The following is a 14,847-nucleotide window of genomic DNA, read 5'->3' as shown; positions in this document are numbered from 1 at the left end:
CACTTCTCTGATGATGAGTCAATGATGTTCCTCCCAAAGAACTGTTGAAGATAAACTGTATATAAGATGTTTGTTTTGCTGTGGCAGCAGATTTTTGGACGTGCCCAAGCTCTTCATTTGCTGAACTCTGACCGCAGGATTTGGTTGTTCTAGTGAGATCACAGATGCTTCAGAATTACAGATCCCTCTGCAAGGTTCCCTGTCTGCACCCAGGAATCTCCCATTTTTTTCAACATATTTAAATTTTTCATCTACAATCTGCAAACATGATTAGGACTGAATGCTGCCCTGCTGAGGAAACAGTGTACCAACTCTAAGGGTAATACTTAATTTCAATTAAAATTCCTGCTTGCGGAGATAACCAGCCTGAGATGCTCAGTGACACTGTAGCAGGAAATTATAAGGTTTTTATATACACCAGCTCTTGATAATAAATATAGAAAAAGGCATTGTTCAAAGAGAAGTTCGTGGCACACAGCTGAAGCTCCCTGTTTCTCCTCCCAGCTTTTTACCAGCCTTCAGCTCAGTTTTCAAAGGTATCTGCCAGAACATCACGGAGAGTTGACAGACTCTCTGTGACAGGGCACCCGACAATAGGCAGGGCTTTTTTCTTCTCCTCTCAGCTATTGTAATTTATTTGACACACTGTTAACACACAGGAGAAATTAGAGAAATCCATTCTAGAGTACTAGATTATTGAAAACCATCCATGGGAACTTGAGTGCTGGATGCAAAGGAGTTTGTAGGACAAGGAAGCGAGCGGCAAAATAATTCACTGACCACAGACAGAGAATGAGCTGAGTGATAACTTCTGTGATTTACATTGACATGCAAACATAAGGTCCTCAGCAGTGGCAGTGATGAAGGTTAATCCCAAACTCCCGGGTCCGTACAGGAGACCACATGCTGAAGCCAGAAGCCAGAGATGCCCCATGATGTTTTGCAAAGCGCCAGGTGCAACTTTAGCCCCAATACTGCATGTTCCAGTATTAGTTGCCAGAACACATTGCTAATCCCAGCCTGAATGTGCACATGCAGAAAGGCACACGGTGGCCTTTCCCTGGCTTGGACACAAGATTCTGGGTTTAATTGTCCCTCAGTGAGAAAGAACAGGCAATCCAGCCTGGCTGGCATCCTCTCCTGGCTGGCACCCTCTCCTCCTCTCCTCCCACCTCAGTCCTGTCTGTGTCCTCCAGGAAGCACGTTTCATCAGGTCAAGTAAAAAATGCCATCGGTTGCCTGAGGTGGTGAACAATATGATCTCCAAGCGACAACAAGTGTCTGTTCACATGCCCAGTGAGGCTCCCGCAGAGGAACGTGGCTGTCGAGCTGCAGGGCCCAGTCTCCATTTAATAGCTGGCGATGGAGCAACTGTGGGCGTCTTGCCACAGGAGGTTGAACCTCCTGGCTTTGCAGTGATATTTGTGCTCCATGCCCTGCTTGTGGTCATTTGTCTGCTGTTTCCTTAATGAGCTTGAGGAAGGTGCCCAGATCAGCTGCCAATCCTCCTTCTGCTCACTGCTCATAGTGTAGGACACACCAGCTCAGAAAGCCACGTTCCAAAAGCCTCTCCAGGTCGTGCTTTAAGCCAGGTTTGTGGCCAGTTCTTCTGAACTGAGTTTTTCTGAGGCACTTTTTGCCTCAGTCTTTAATAGCCAGACCAGTTGTGCTCCAGGTACCCAGTGTCCTGAGCTGGAAGACAGGGATGGGGAGCAGAATTAAGCCCCAACAATCCAAGGCGAAATGGTTGGTGACCTGCTATACCACTTGGACACACACAGGTCTATGGGATCCACCCAGCGGTGCTGAGGGAGCTGGTGGAGGTGATCACCAAAACACTTTCATTTATTTATCAGCAGTCCTGGCTAACTGGGGAGGTTCCAGTCGACTGGATGGTGGCAAATGTGACGCCCATCTACAAGACGGGCTGGAAGGAGGATCCGGGGAACCACAGGCCAAGCAATCAGGCCCAGTCAGCATGGGATTATGAAAGGGAGGTCCTGCTTGACCAACTTGATCTCCTTCTATGACAAGGTGACCCACTCAGTGGATGTTCTATACCTGGACTTTATTAAAGCCTTTGACACCGTATCCCACAGCATTCTCCTGGAGAAGCTCCGGTTTCTGGATGGTGGACTCTGCGATGGGTAAAGAGCTGGTTGGACGGTCGGGCCTAAAGGGTTGTGGTGAACAAAGCAAATCCAGTTGGTGGCCAGTCATGAGTGGTGTCCCGAGGCTGAGGCCAATTGTATGAGTTTTAACAAGGCCAAGTGCCAGGTCCTGCACTTGGGTCATAAGAACCCCATGAAAGCTACAGGCTCGGGGAAGAGCGGCTGAAAAGGACCCGGGGGTGTTGCTGACAGTGACTGAACATGAGCCAGTGTGTGCCCAGGTGGTCAAAAAGGCCACCAGCATCTTGGCTGGTATCAAGAATAGTGTGGCCAGGAGGAATAAGGAAGTGATCATCCCCCTCTACTTGATTCCTGGGGTCAGTTTTGGGTCCCTCACGCCAAGAAAGCCCTTAGGGTGCTGGAGCAAGTTGAGAGAAGGGAACGGAGCTGGTGAGGGGCTGGAGCACAAGTGTGATGGGAGCGGCTGAGGGACCTGGGGGGTTCAGCTGGAGAACAGGAGCTGAGGGGAGACCTTCTGATCTCTGAACTGCCTGAAAGGAGCTCGGAGCCAGGGGGAGTCGGGCTCTGCTCCCCAAGAACAAGCACCAGGACCAGAAGAAATGGCCTCAAGTTGCGCCAGAGGAGGCTGAGGTTGGATCTGGGGAACAATTTCTTCCCCAAAGGGCTGTGGGGCATTGGAACAGGCTGCCCAGGGCAGTGCTGGAGTCACCATCCTTGGAGGGGTTGAACAGATGGAGATGAGATTCTTGGAGACATGAGGCAGTGCCAGGGGTGGATTATGGTTGGACTTGATGATCTTGAGGGGCTTTTCCAACTGAAATGATTCTATGATTCTCTGACAGAAGGGCATGAACCCATCACCTTTGTTATTTCAATGTACTTTGTAGAAGGTGACCACAGGGACTGATGTGGTTTTCTCATGTTCACCCCCTTCCCTCCCTACAGCAGTGGCATGACGCACAATTGCTGCAGGTGTCAGTAAGGTTTCCATGACCTCCCCCTCTCCTCCCACTCAGCAATTCAGAGGGCTCTGAAAAAAAAGACCTGTCCAGACTCTCCTGAGAAATGGATGGTCGTGTCTGAAATCGATTAAATAATTCAGAGGGGACTGATATGCCTTATTGCGTAATGGAATCTTTCTGCAAAGATGTGAAGCAGTTTTTACATCCCAATGATCCTATTTTCATGTCAATACAATTAAGTGTCAGAATATGCAACAGTTGAAATTAATCTAGAATCAGAATGCAAGTGACCTTTAGCACGCACATAGCAAGACGCCATCAAAATCATTAGATATTATCCGGAATGAACATAAAATGATTCATTGGGATGCAGCAGGCTGTGGTTTGACATCTCTCCATTGATACAAAACGCCTAACAAGTGTTTGATGAGAAAAGGGACTCAACACACCTAACCCTCCATTTCTGCATAATCTATTCATGGCATGTCACAGAGGCAGGTATGAAACAAAATGACCCTTACACTTCTCCTTTTCCCTGTATTAATGAGTCTACTGCAAGCGTGGATTATTAATGACAGGGGTAGGCAGTAAATCCCATCTTGGAGCTGACTCACGGCGTGTTTTGTAGCCGGGCTGAAGCTGATTGTGACAGAGGTAATCCAAGACCCCAAAATAACAAGGGTATGAAGAACTTTGGGAAGGAAACTGGAACACAAGGCTGCCAGCCAAGCGACAGGGAAGCAGCCACGACAAGCAGGGAACCAGGGCCCTGCTGGAGAGAGGAATCAAAATCCTCAAACTGCTCATGATGATGACATTAATAAATCTCTTTCCTCCTCTGAATCATATGTACATGCCAACGGACCAGTAAAACTGCTGGCTCCTGAGTTGATGTTTGTAAAAGGGGTTTAGTTCGGGGTTTCCAAAGACAACAGCGATGTGTGTAAAAGGGGAATACACACAACATGTACCAGGAGAGGAAGTGGAGTCAGCCAGTGTGAACACCCGATCCCATTACACCATGTTGTAGCACCTTTAGTCTGCACGCAGAGCTTGCAGCATGCTGAATATTACAAATCCACTGAGGTATCTGCATAAAGATTAGTTTGCATACAGACATGCCATCTATAAAACACAGAGCCTGTCACAGATATTCTCCAGCTTGCAGAAAAATCAATGAAGGTGGGAAGAATGTGCAAATGAGGGAACATAATGGATGGGTAGATCAAGACATTTCAGGAAAGAAGTGACCTGATCCTCATATTGACACGGGACGTCCCACAGCCCTGTGATCATCAGCAAGAGTCACACAAACACGAACCTGGCAATTCTGTCTTGGGCAAACACAGACGTAGTTGTGAGTCATTTCCTCTGTGCTTCCTCTCTCCACACAGAGGAAAGGCATCACCTTCCAGCGGGAGCGGCAGAGACACCGTGCTGGGAAAGCTTTGAAGCTCCCAGGGCAGATAAAGATGTGAAAGCGGAGCTGCCGCCCACCTCAGCTGGTTGAGACCCCAAAGCGGCTCGGGAAGATCTCGGTTGCTAAGTATAATCTAGAGCTGCCTTTGTCCTCTTCCACATTCACCTTTGCAGGAGGTTCTCTTATCAACAAACACCAGTGTTAAAGTGCCAGATCAAGCAAGTTGTTGCTTTACTCTTTAAACTTGTCTTGCAATAAGCCTAAGTGACCCTATGGACATCAGGCCCCCCATCTCCTGGTACTGGCCCACAGGGTGACTGTGGGAGCCCAGTGTGGGACTGGGAGTGGTCTGGATCTCCAGGAGGTGATCACCGACGAGGCGAAGGTCAGTGCTGAGGTATCTCCCCCAGCTCATCAGAGCCCATAGACAGACAAGCGAGTGGGAAGGAGCCAGGAGAGGCAGCTGTTCCCTCGAGCCCCAGAGCTCTCCCTCCCATCCCAACATCACCTTGTCTTCTCTCACTCTCACAACCCCGTGCATCTTCCGAACCTCAAACCCACACTGTAGACATCATTCACTGCTCTGGCACCAAGGGGTATATGCTCTGTCTGTCCTCAAAGCAGCTCATGTACATGGCCTGGGAGAGAAAGGTGACCATTTCCTAAGGTGGGACTACATCAAGAACAATTTGCTCCTTTTGAATATGCACAAAGAAAAGCTGCTATATATGAGATATTATCAACTGTATGAAAGCAAGAAGTCAGCAACAGCTGACCTCCCACTTTCTCTTCTGCCTGTGTGTGGATGCTGTGCATCATTTCAGGTAACAGGGAGTGGGATATTTATCAGGAGACGGCACAGGGTGAGGCTGTATCTGGGGATATGGTGTCTAGTTGGGTGTAAGCTCCTGCTAGAGGACATACACTGTGTTCCCACACGCCAGACACGTGTTCAACTGAAACCAGCTCAGGCTGGACAGCCGTCCCACCAAAACAGAGCCCTGAACCCCTTGGAGGACGCATGAGTTACAACCGTGCTGCATGACAGAGAGAACAGAGCCCCAGGCAGGCAAATCCCACACTCAGGCTGTAAATCTTGCCACATCTGCACCAAATATCACAAGACAAAACGTGACCACGGGCAGCTTCTGTTGCTCAGTCACCAGGCTGGCTTCTCTATACCAACATCATCTTCACATTGCCCACACGGCAGGATGCTGGTGCAGCTCCAGAGATGCCAGAGGCAACGTCGTCAGGCTTTAACAGCCACTTTATATGGTTCTTTCTTTTTCCTGCCTATTGGCACTGCTGGAGAACATCCTTAGTGCAAATTTTAGTGCGGTACTTGAAGAAAAGAGACTCCCGCAGATGCGCTGACTCAGAGCACATCTCGCAGAGAATCCAGGAATGGAAAGGATTTTCAGCCTTGAACCAACAGCGAGAGGTTCCGTTTCTGACAGCGTTCTTGGTCGGGCTCTAGAGAGACTTGACTCGTCCTAGGTTTTCCACACACGCTTTTCAAGCTGCAGTTCGACCTCTGCACCTCATCAAGGACGTGGCACAAATTTACAAGAAACTAGTAGATTTTAGGAAAAGTCCTGCTTTTCCCTATGAGATAACCCTGCAGTAGAGAAGCTTAAAATCCCATATTCCTCCTGACTCATTTCCCCATCCCCTCGCACTCAGTTCAACCAGGAAATTATGTTTTTCCGGTGAAGTCGTCACTGTTTTTGATAAAGTTTCAGAGTTACCAGGAAAACAAATAAGTTGTTAATGATGAAGTGAGCTTATCATCTGCTCTACAGATTTTCTACTGCTGTCAGGTGAAACGCAAGGGGCCTAATTCCGTTGGGGAACTATGTTCAAAGTCTGAGGGCAGTATGAAAAACCAATATAAAAAAATCACACTTTTCCCCTGCAAATTCAACAATCGTGATCTGGAGTAGTTTCAAGACTAGTTCACTCACTGGTGTTGAACACCCACATGGGTGCTTGCTCCATGCTGTGCCTCCCAGGTGTCTCTACATTAAGCTGAAGGCTACTACCGCAGAATAAGATGTCTAATTTGTAGCTCTCTAGTGTTAATTGAGATCAGCCCTGCCGTGTGTCTCATCATGGGGACTTTCCACGGCCTGAAGACTTTGGATTCATTCCTAGATCATCATGGCAGACTGACAGTGCAGTCTTTAGCCATGGTTTGAAGAACACACTACGTAGTGATTTTATAGACTTAAATGCCAGGCGGTGATGCATTGCCCAATGCAGTGTCATGTAAGAATCATAAATCACAATCTTGCCGGGGCTCGCGGATGTCAGACATGTGAATATGCTGAATTGGTATCCATGGTAGTTCAGCATGTCTCGCATCTTTGTCTTCTGCCCAAAATAGATTAGCTCCTAAATATTACTCAGCACTTGGAGTTCTGCCACAGCCCAGAAGACAGTTGAGAAAACACCAAAAATGTGTCTCCCAGTGCAAAGAAACATTGAGATAAACTTCATTGGCTTTGTTCAGTCTAGAAGCAAAACCCTCTTCCACGGTGGTATAACAAGGCAGCACGAGGTTATCTGGCTACCGGTAGCTGAGGCAGAGATTTTCACACATGCACTGGAACTGAAACAGAACAAAATCTGAGCGTGAAGCTGCCCAGATCAAGCTCAGGACTGTAACCCTTGCTGGAGCACTCATCTCTCCTGTCCACACGTACAGCTGGGTTGCCACTTCAAACTGAACACAAGAAATATACTGTGCAATATGTCCAGAAATAATCACATTATAGCGGGTACAATCCTAATGATTGAGCCCCTAAGTCATTTGTGACATCCAAAGTCCCTGGTTTCACAGCACTAACAGGCAATCAAATCGTATCGCAGACAAAGACAAATCTCCACATTTGCACAAGCAAACAAGGCAGTTTCCCAGCAGAATGTGCTGGGATGTTAATCACTTGCAACAGTCATGAGTGGGCGTGTGAATTTACCATTAAAAAGTTAGAAGTTAACATTATGGTACTGTTCAAATAAAATGTGAATTTACAGGCAACTGAAAATCAAATTCGAAGGCAAATCCATTCCTTTATGTCCACAAACAGATATAATTTCTTCAGATAATAAAAGCCTTTTTATTCAGTCTGGAAAGCACCAGCCTACCCGCCGGCTGCTGGAAAAGGTGGTTTATGAAGGGCCTGGACTCCCACTGCTCCCACCTTCTCAGGGACAGGAAATGTTCCCTGCGGGGCTCCCAGCAAAGCCAGTGGAAAAGGTGTGAAAACCACTGCCCCGTCTCCAGAAGAACTGATCCCCTGAGACTCTTCAGTTAAAGATGGAAAGGAGGTTTTATTCTTATCTGGGAAGGAAATGGGAAAAGAATATTGTACAGAAAACTGCTTGAAGAGAATTCAAATGTCCGAGACAAAGAGGCAGGTTTTACGGCCATGCCTGGGGTTGTCCATGTGCTTGCTGAAGGCTATGAGGACACACCACCCTGCAGACCACGTCTCTACAGGGGTTCTCTGGCTACCTAAAGACACTGTCAGGCCCGATGGGATACGGCATGACTGTAAAACTCCTTTTGGATGGGGAGGAGAGAGGGAGACCTTGTGTGAAACGCCATCCATGAGTCCTTCTTTGGACCAGTGTGGTTCCCAGCCCACCTGAAGGTTCATGGTGGTTTTCTCTGCTTCCCTTCCACCGGTGCAGTGCCAGGCTGGAATCGCAGGATATTGTATTACAAGTCCCACGGGTGCTGCCTCAGCCTCAGTAAACTTTATTTAAGCACACACAGACATACACAGACAATATACATATATTTGTTTCTTCTCTGACAGTTCTACAGGACCAACACTGCTTCGGATGACACTTAACGGAGAATTTGAAAAAGTGCAGGAAGTGTACGAAATAAAGAAAGGTCTTTTAATAACTTGTGAGTCATGGTCATCCACAGAAACAACACAGGTGCATTCAACCAGGCGAGCACATGGACACGTCTCCACATACAGTACATTGTGTCTATATAGGTATCTCCACATACATTGCATCTATAGAAATGTACAACAGTCTCAGAAGTCAGCAGGACACAAAACCAGACGAGCACCAGCACGGCACATGCTTTGCACTCCCCGTGTCACAACCCACTGCCAGGGGGTGGTGTGAACGGAAAGCTGCTCCAAACATCGTCTCACCGTACACTATAACAACTCACCAAATACGCAACAACGGCATACAACGAACATTCAGCTGGGGTTCTGGTGACCAGCGACTTGGAGTCACATCTCACAGCTTTTGTGTCACCACAACTCCTGGGATATACGGTTACTTATCTAATATAGCTACAACTGTCTCTCAACATATATTTTATATACAGTACATATACACAGAACATACATAGAGCAGTATATGTATATTTTTGTGATTTCACGTTTGTACATTATATCACAGATTATATGAACACATAAAAGATATGTTTTAGGACCTAAAAAGAAATCATTTTATAAAATATTCATAATACCCCCCCAAAAAAAAGCCCAGAAGTCAAACAAAAGAAATCCAGAAATGCACTCTCGCGGTGTTCGCTGCCTGCCCTCGGACAGCACTGCGCTCCCTCCCTTTCCCTTTGTAAGTACAGCAGCACAATGGTGGTTTGCAACCATGCACCCAGGAAAACAAAAAGCAGTATAAATTGTTGAACTGCACAGTCAGAGCGGAGGCTGGAGCCCGGCTGTCTGACTCCCCGCTCTCCCTCTGTCTCCCTTGCTAGGATTTAAAAGGTTCTGCCAGGAGCACAGTATTTTACCTGCAGCAATATTTGCTACACTAAACCCACTGACTGCAGTCCAATACTGTTATCTCATAGCACTTAGAACCCGGCTTCTGAGTTATAGCTGTTTTTTTTATTTAAAACAATCTTTCTATTTAGCAAAAAATTGTTTCCACTGTACCCTTCGTGTGTCCTCTTCCTAATGTGACAAACCCGGAGGAGATGAAATTATGGAGATCTGGTCCTCCACTTCGGTAAATATCCTTTCCATAGTGACCTGCCAAGGAAAAGAAAACAAAGAAGCCTTTATCTGCTGTCTCTGTGTGTATATATATATATAAACACACACATATACGTATATATATATATATATATATATATAAAAACACACGTATATGTTATATAGCCCCGCTCTCACCCTCATTTATGGGTACCAAGGCCCCACCACATGGTTCCATTATCACTGGCAAGCGGAGGGTATAACAGAACATACCAGTTATAGTAGCATCGAACTCTCATTGCTTTATGGGTGAAGATTTATGAAGCAGAACAATTGCATGTTTTGATAAGTGCCAAGGAATTATCAGGTTCTGAGAGGGGAACCATTGATATGCCAAATCAAATACCCCAATCTCTGAGACTCAGGTTTGCTGGAGCAGCACAGCCCAGGAACTGGTCTCACGCAAACCTTCCAGAGTTAAAGGAAATCAGAAGAGAGGTGCCTTTGATTCTTCCCAATTCCAAACAGACTCCTGACAGCATTTATGTTCTGTTGGTAGAGATTTTGTCTTAGCACAAAAGCAAAGGTGCAAATATCACTCTTGTCCAGGCCGGACCCAAGTCCCCATTAACAGTACGACAGAAAACTTTGATTTGCTCTGGTCCTTAAGCGGCATCCCTGGATAGTTTCTCAAGTGCAACAGTCTCCTGCAGAAGACTGCAGGAGCTTTATCAGACCATGACAAAAGAGTAGGTTCAGAAGACACCCAGCTTTTTAATATTTTAATCTATTAATAAAGAAAAAGGCCTTCTGCCTCCCTGTTACCATGCAAAGCTCTGAAATGAGTACATAGATAATTTTTCAGATACTCTTTATCATCTCCTCCCTTTTTCATGTTGTTAATTTTTCTATTCCTTTTATTTTAGAAAGAGGCAAAGATAAGCGAGGTGGGAGGGTGGGAGGAAGGCAGCCGCAGGGGCTGGGAATGCAGCTCCCTCCCCGTCAAGTCTCCGGCTCCTCGGTTCCTTTCTGCACAAGCAGATGCGTCGCGGTTTGAGCCGTGGTGGCTGGGGGTCCAGCACGGCAGATGGTCCTGAGCAGCAGAGCTGAGTCAGGAGGCGATGGGGAGGCCCAAATGGGCATCAGGGATGCAGGTGGAAATGCAGCCCGGGGCCACGTTCTGGCTGGCTGGCATTGCCCCTGACAGATGCTACAGCCCTTGACTGTTTTTCAAACACTGAGACCAAATGCCGTTTGTTCTCACACACTTTCAGGCTCCCTGGCAACGCTGTGAAAACTGATAGGAACAGAGACTTTGAAATCTCATCAGTCTGCAAAGTTCTGCTCTTTTCATCCGGTCATTCTCACCATGGTATCCCAGCAGCTGAGACTGGTTTTGCAGGCCATTACTCCTGTCGTCACAGTCCACCTTGCAGATGAGTGGGCTGAGGGTAAGCGCCACCCTGCGGTCGAAATTGTCCCCCAATGTCCCTCTGTTCTGCGTGCGATGGGTCTGAGCAGGCTCCAAACCCCACTGCTCGCTCAGGGAGGACACTGGGAGAGCCTAAAACTGACTTTGCCGCCACAAGAGCACGTTGAAGATCCTCAGAGGGGGCTCACGTGTGGCAGGCAGACGATGCAGAGACTTCTAAAAATGTTTATTCCTACCTAATAGAAAAAGCATCCCACTCCCTTCCCTCACTTATTTTTAATGGTCACCGTCCCTGAAGATATTTAAAAGGCACATAGACAAGGCTCTTGGGGACATGGGTTAATGCCAGAGTCAGGTTATGGTTGGACTCGATGATCTTGAGGGTCTCTTCCAACCCAAATGATTTCATGATTCTATGATTTTTTCTTTCCAGTAAGTCAATATTTGCTCATATGCTGCCAATTGCTAGGCTCTCAGGGCCAGCAGCTCTAGGGACTGACCCTCCATCAGTGCCATAAATGTACCGCTTTAAACAAGGGGAAAAGAAACACACAAGTATGTGCTATTACCTCTAGCTGAAATCAGCTGTCTTTTCTGTGTCCCTTTGGAGAATGGGTTTAAGAGAGAGATCAAGAAGGGGAAGTATATAAAAAAAAGAAAACGCAAACATTTACTGGCAGATTGAAGATCATTCATCAGCCGCTTGCTCTCTGCACCTTGCTCTGCCCCTTCATATATTACACAGAAGTTAAATTAAAACATTCCTGTGATAACAACCCATTAGCATTTGAACAGGAGTTTTGTTTCCCCATGAGAAACCTGAATTTTTAGACTTCAAGTGGCATGAGTTTCTCCTTTTTACAGATACATTACAGGATGGTACGTTTGTTTTACAGACATTTTTTTTTTATTCCTGATGACTTGTGATCATTTCTCTCAGCTCTGCAGCGTAGAAATGCAGCTTTTACTTTTCAGAAGAGCCTTGGGCACTGCTGCTGGGCCATGCTCAGGTGCTGTTTTCCAAACAAACCTTTTCATAGAAAAACACTTCTTCCCTGAGACATTTCACACTGGAAGGGAACGCTCCCTTTCCAAAACACGTGTACCCAGTAGCCACAGCAGAGCTGAAGAAGCTCAAGCACAAGCAGACGAGGCCGCAGAGCAGTGGGAGTGCAAACAGGGTTACACCAGACCCGAAAACATCCCTGTTTCAGTCTCCATGGGGGCTGTTTTCCTCCCTTCTCCTTCCAGCTGTGTGAGCAGTTCTTCTGCAGCTGGTGAAGAGGGACCGGCCCTCACCAAAGGGGGTTCAGCCACAGCTCGGCTGCAGATAGAGACGCCTGTCTTGTGGGCAAGAAGGAGCCCCTGGAGCTTACCCAAGGTGTTCGCTTTTCCCAGGCTGAAGCTGGGCATTTTGCTCTATAACAAGAGAGCTAAAAATTGCCTGATTTCTTAAAAAACAAGTGTAAACGGACAGATTTTCAGACTGCCATTCCAGACAGAAAGGGTCTCTGAAACCCTGCAGGGTTCCCCTGAGCCAGAGCTGGAGGCTGCACCAGCCCCATGCGGTGTGTTCATTGCCCTGCGGGGCCGGGTGGTGACTCGAAGCTGTTGCAGAACCCTAAGCACACAAAAAACGGAGGTCTATGAGCTAAATCTGCTGTGTAAATGAGGTGGGGACAGTTTGACGGCTATTTTGTCCCTGCTGTCACATCGCTCTCCCTCCTCCCGCACGGGAGATCGCATCAGAGCAAAGCTGCCTTTTGGTGTTGTATTCCCTGCGAGCACACGCAAGACATTCCATGCCAGGGAGCTGAAACCCAGGACCCAGAGGCAGCATCTGAGACATAAAAGAAGTCAGATAGAGCAAGAAGCAGCAGATCAGCATGGCGAGCGAGGCAGCTCAGCCCACCACACTCGTCCTCAGGCTCCCAGCACACGTTTCCTCTTTTACAGCTCCCGCTTTGGGTCGAACTGGCTGCCGGCTGTCAGTTTTCCATATCCAGGTCTCCTAGCAGGTGTTAACTCTCTCCTGTGCTTGCTGGTCGCTAAGATCACAACCAGTGTTCCCTCCACACTCCCCTGCATCCTGTGCCTGTGAATGAACCGCGCCGCACAGAAGCCACATTTGATGGCGATGGGGTCTGACAACACGCGCTACTTCCGAAGCAAAGCGGCCACCCACCTGCCTGATCTCACGGCACAAAACCTGCTATCTTTTAATACAGTATTTCTCTGGAGATTTTGCATCTCTAAGGTCTGTTTCTCACGGCAAGGATAAAATTTAAAATGCTGCCTCGGAGCACCATGTGTGACTCTCTCGGAGAGACTTTTCCTTCTCGCTCATACTGGTATCCATGTGCTCCAATGCATATAAACCCTCAGACACACACAGGCTTGCAGACTTCTTCATTAAAAGAAATGAACAGGACTCCAGCAAGGTTGTGTGTTACTAAAGCAAATGAAGACAAACATACAACTTAAAATTTCCAAAATAAATTGAAACAATGCAAAACTTGACTATTTTTTTTTCCCTCTTCTTTGCTTCTAAGGCACAGCAGAGGCAGAAAGTAGATGCATGTTTTGCCTGCCACAAAATAAAGGCATATTCTTTAGGGCATACAGCTCAAAGAGGGAACATTTCATTACAATGGCATCCTGCATAACACACATATGGAACAAACTCAGTCACAAACAGCAATTACAACCCCAGCTCTGATTTAACAGAATTATTAGAGCTGAACTAAAATGCTGTTATCTACCTCTTGGAAACGTTATTACTGAGTACGGATTACATCATCCTGAGCCAGGCGACAGGGACTGCCATGGACAGCCCAATACACTCTGGGATTCTGACCTCATCCTTGTCCCAAATTTCCTTGAAAACAACCAAAAAAACCCCAATAAAAACACTACACCCCACACCCAAACTCCTCAGCAGGAAAATGCTCAGACAGATTTCTGTGGAAAAACAAACAAAACCAAAAACCAAACAAACTTATTAGGGGGAAGAAAACCCCCCCCACGGCCTACCTGCCTCTGAAGCTGCTCATCTGTGCCGGCGGGATTTTTACTGGAGTTATTTTACACATATCAGCAGACCAAGACAAACGCCATGAGCTGCCAAAATGGCTGTAAGGTGTTTGCTGAGCTGCTCTGCATCGGCCTGTCCTGTCGGTCAAACACAATCATCTCTGATTGCAAGGGCAGGCACCACTCAGACCCAAACCGAGGAATTCTTGGGGCTGGAGGGGCACAGGGCAGCCAGCGAGCACACAAACCAACCCAACTTGAGGAAAGTCTAATTGCAGAAATTGGTGGCTATCAGACATGGCTGTGGGCGACACCACTGAAGGAAGCGCTTGCACGCAGGCCGGGTATTTTACCACAGCATGGGGTGCAGATTAACAGAGATCACAATTATAAGAAAAGACACCCAAGGGATGCCACTGAAACACTACTGTTTTCTTTCTTAAAAAAACCCCAAACAAACAGGAGCCAGCTGGCACCTCTCACACTTGTCAGAATGAAGGCCCAGTAAGGGTCTCTCACACACTCACAGTGTGTTTTTTCTGGTTTAATACCACAGATCCGGGATCACTGTCTATCCTGAACATGCAAACATACATACAAAATATAAAAAGCAACTAGAAAGTGTTGAGTGGTGCTCAGGTTGAGCTGTCAGCACTAAGCGGCCAGACATGGACACGATGTAGTCCACATCAGCGCAGGGAATAATAACTTTCTATGCCCTACAGACACTGCTCAGCTTAAATCACAGTGGTGGGCTAAGGAGAGCTGAGTTGCACTCACCCTGTCCTAATAATGTGATAACCTACCCATAATTACACCCGCTTTCAAAATAAGTGTCTCTCTTTACCTCCCTTTTCCTCCCGCTAGGCCCTTGTCACGTCCTTCCCTGCTT

At 47.1% G+C, this 14,847-nt stretch overlaps 1 protein-coding gene across 4 annotated transcripts in view; it reads right to left on the bottom strand.

The window, feature by feature from the left end:
* SHISA6 (shisa family member 6) overlaps positions 1-14,847 on the bottom strand; it is a 283,910-nt gene that overhangs the window by 215,914 nt on the left and 53,149 nt on the right. For all 4 annotated transcript variants that reach the window (XM_065852717.2, XM_065852716.2, XM_065852718.2 and 1 more), the window contains one exon: positions 9,452-9,547. In XM_065852717.2, the coding sequence (XP_065708789.1) occupies positions 9,452-9,547 (96 nt within the window). The remainder of the gene's footprint in view (positions 1-9,451; positions 9,548-14,847) is intronic.

Source organism: Patagioenas fasciata, chromosome 18 (genome assembly GCF_037038585.1).
Source record: "Patagioenas fasciata isolate bPatFas1 chromosome 18, bPatFas1.hap1, whole genome shotgun sequence".
NCBI lineage: Eukaryota > Metazoa > Chordata > Aves > Columbiformes > Columbidae > Patagioenas > Patagioenas fasciata.
This window is presented reverse-complemented; position numbering and strand designations above follow the sequence as displayed.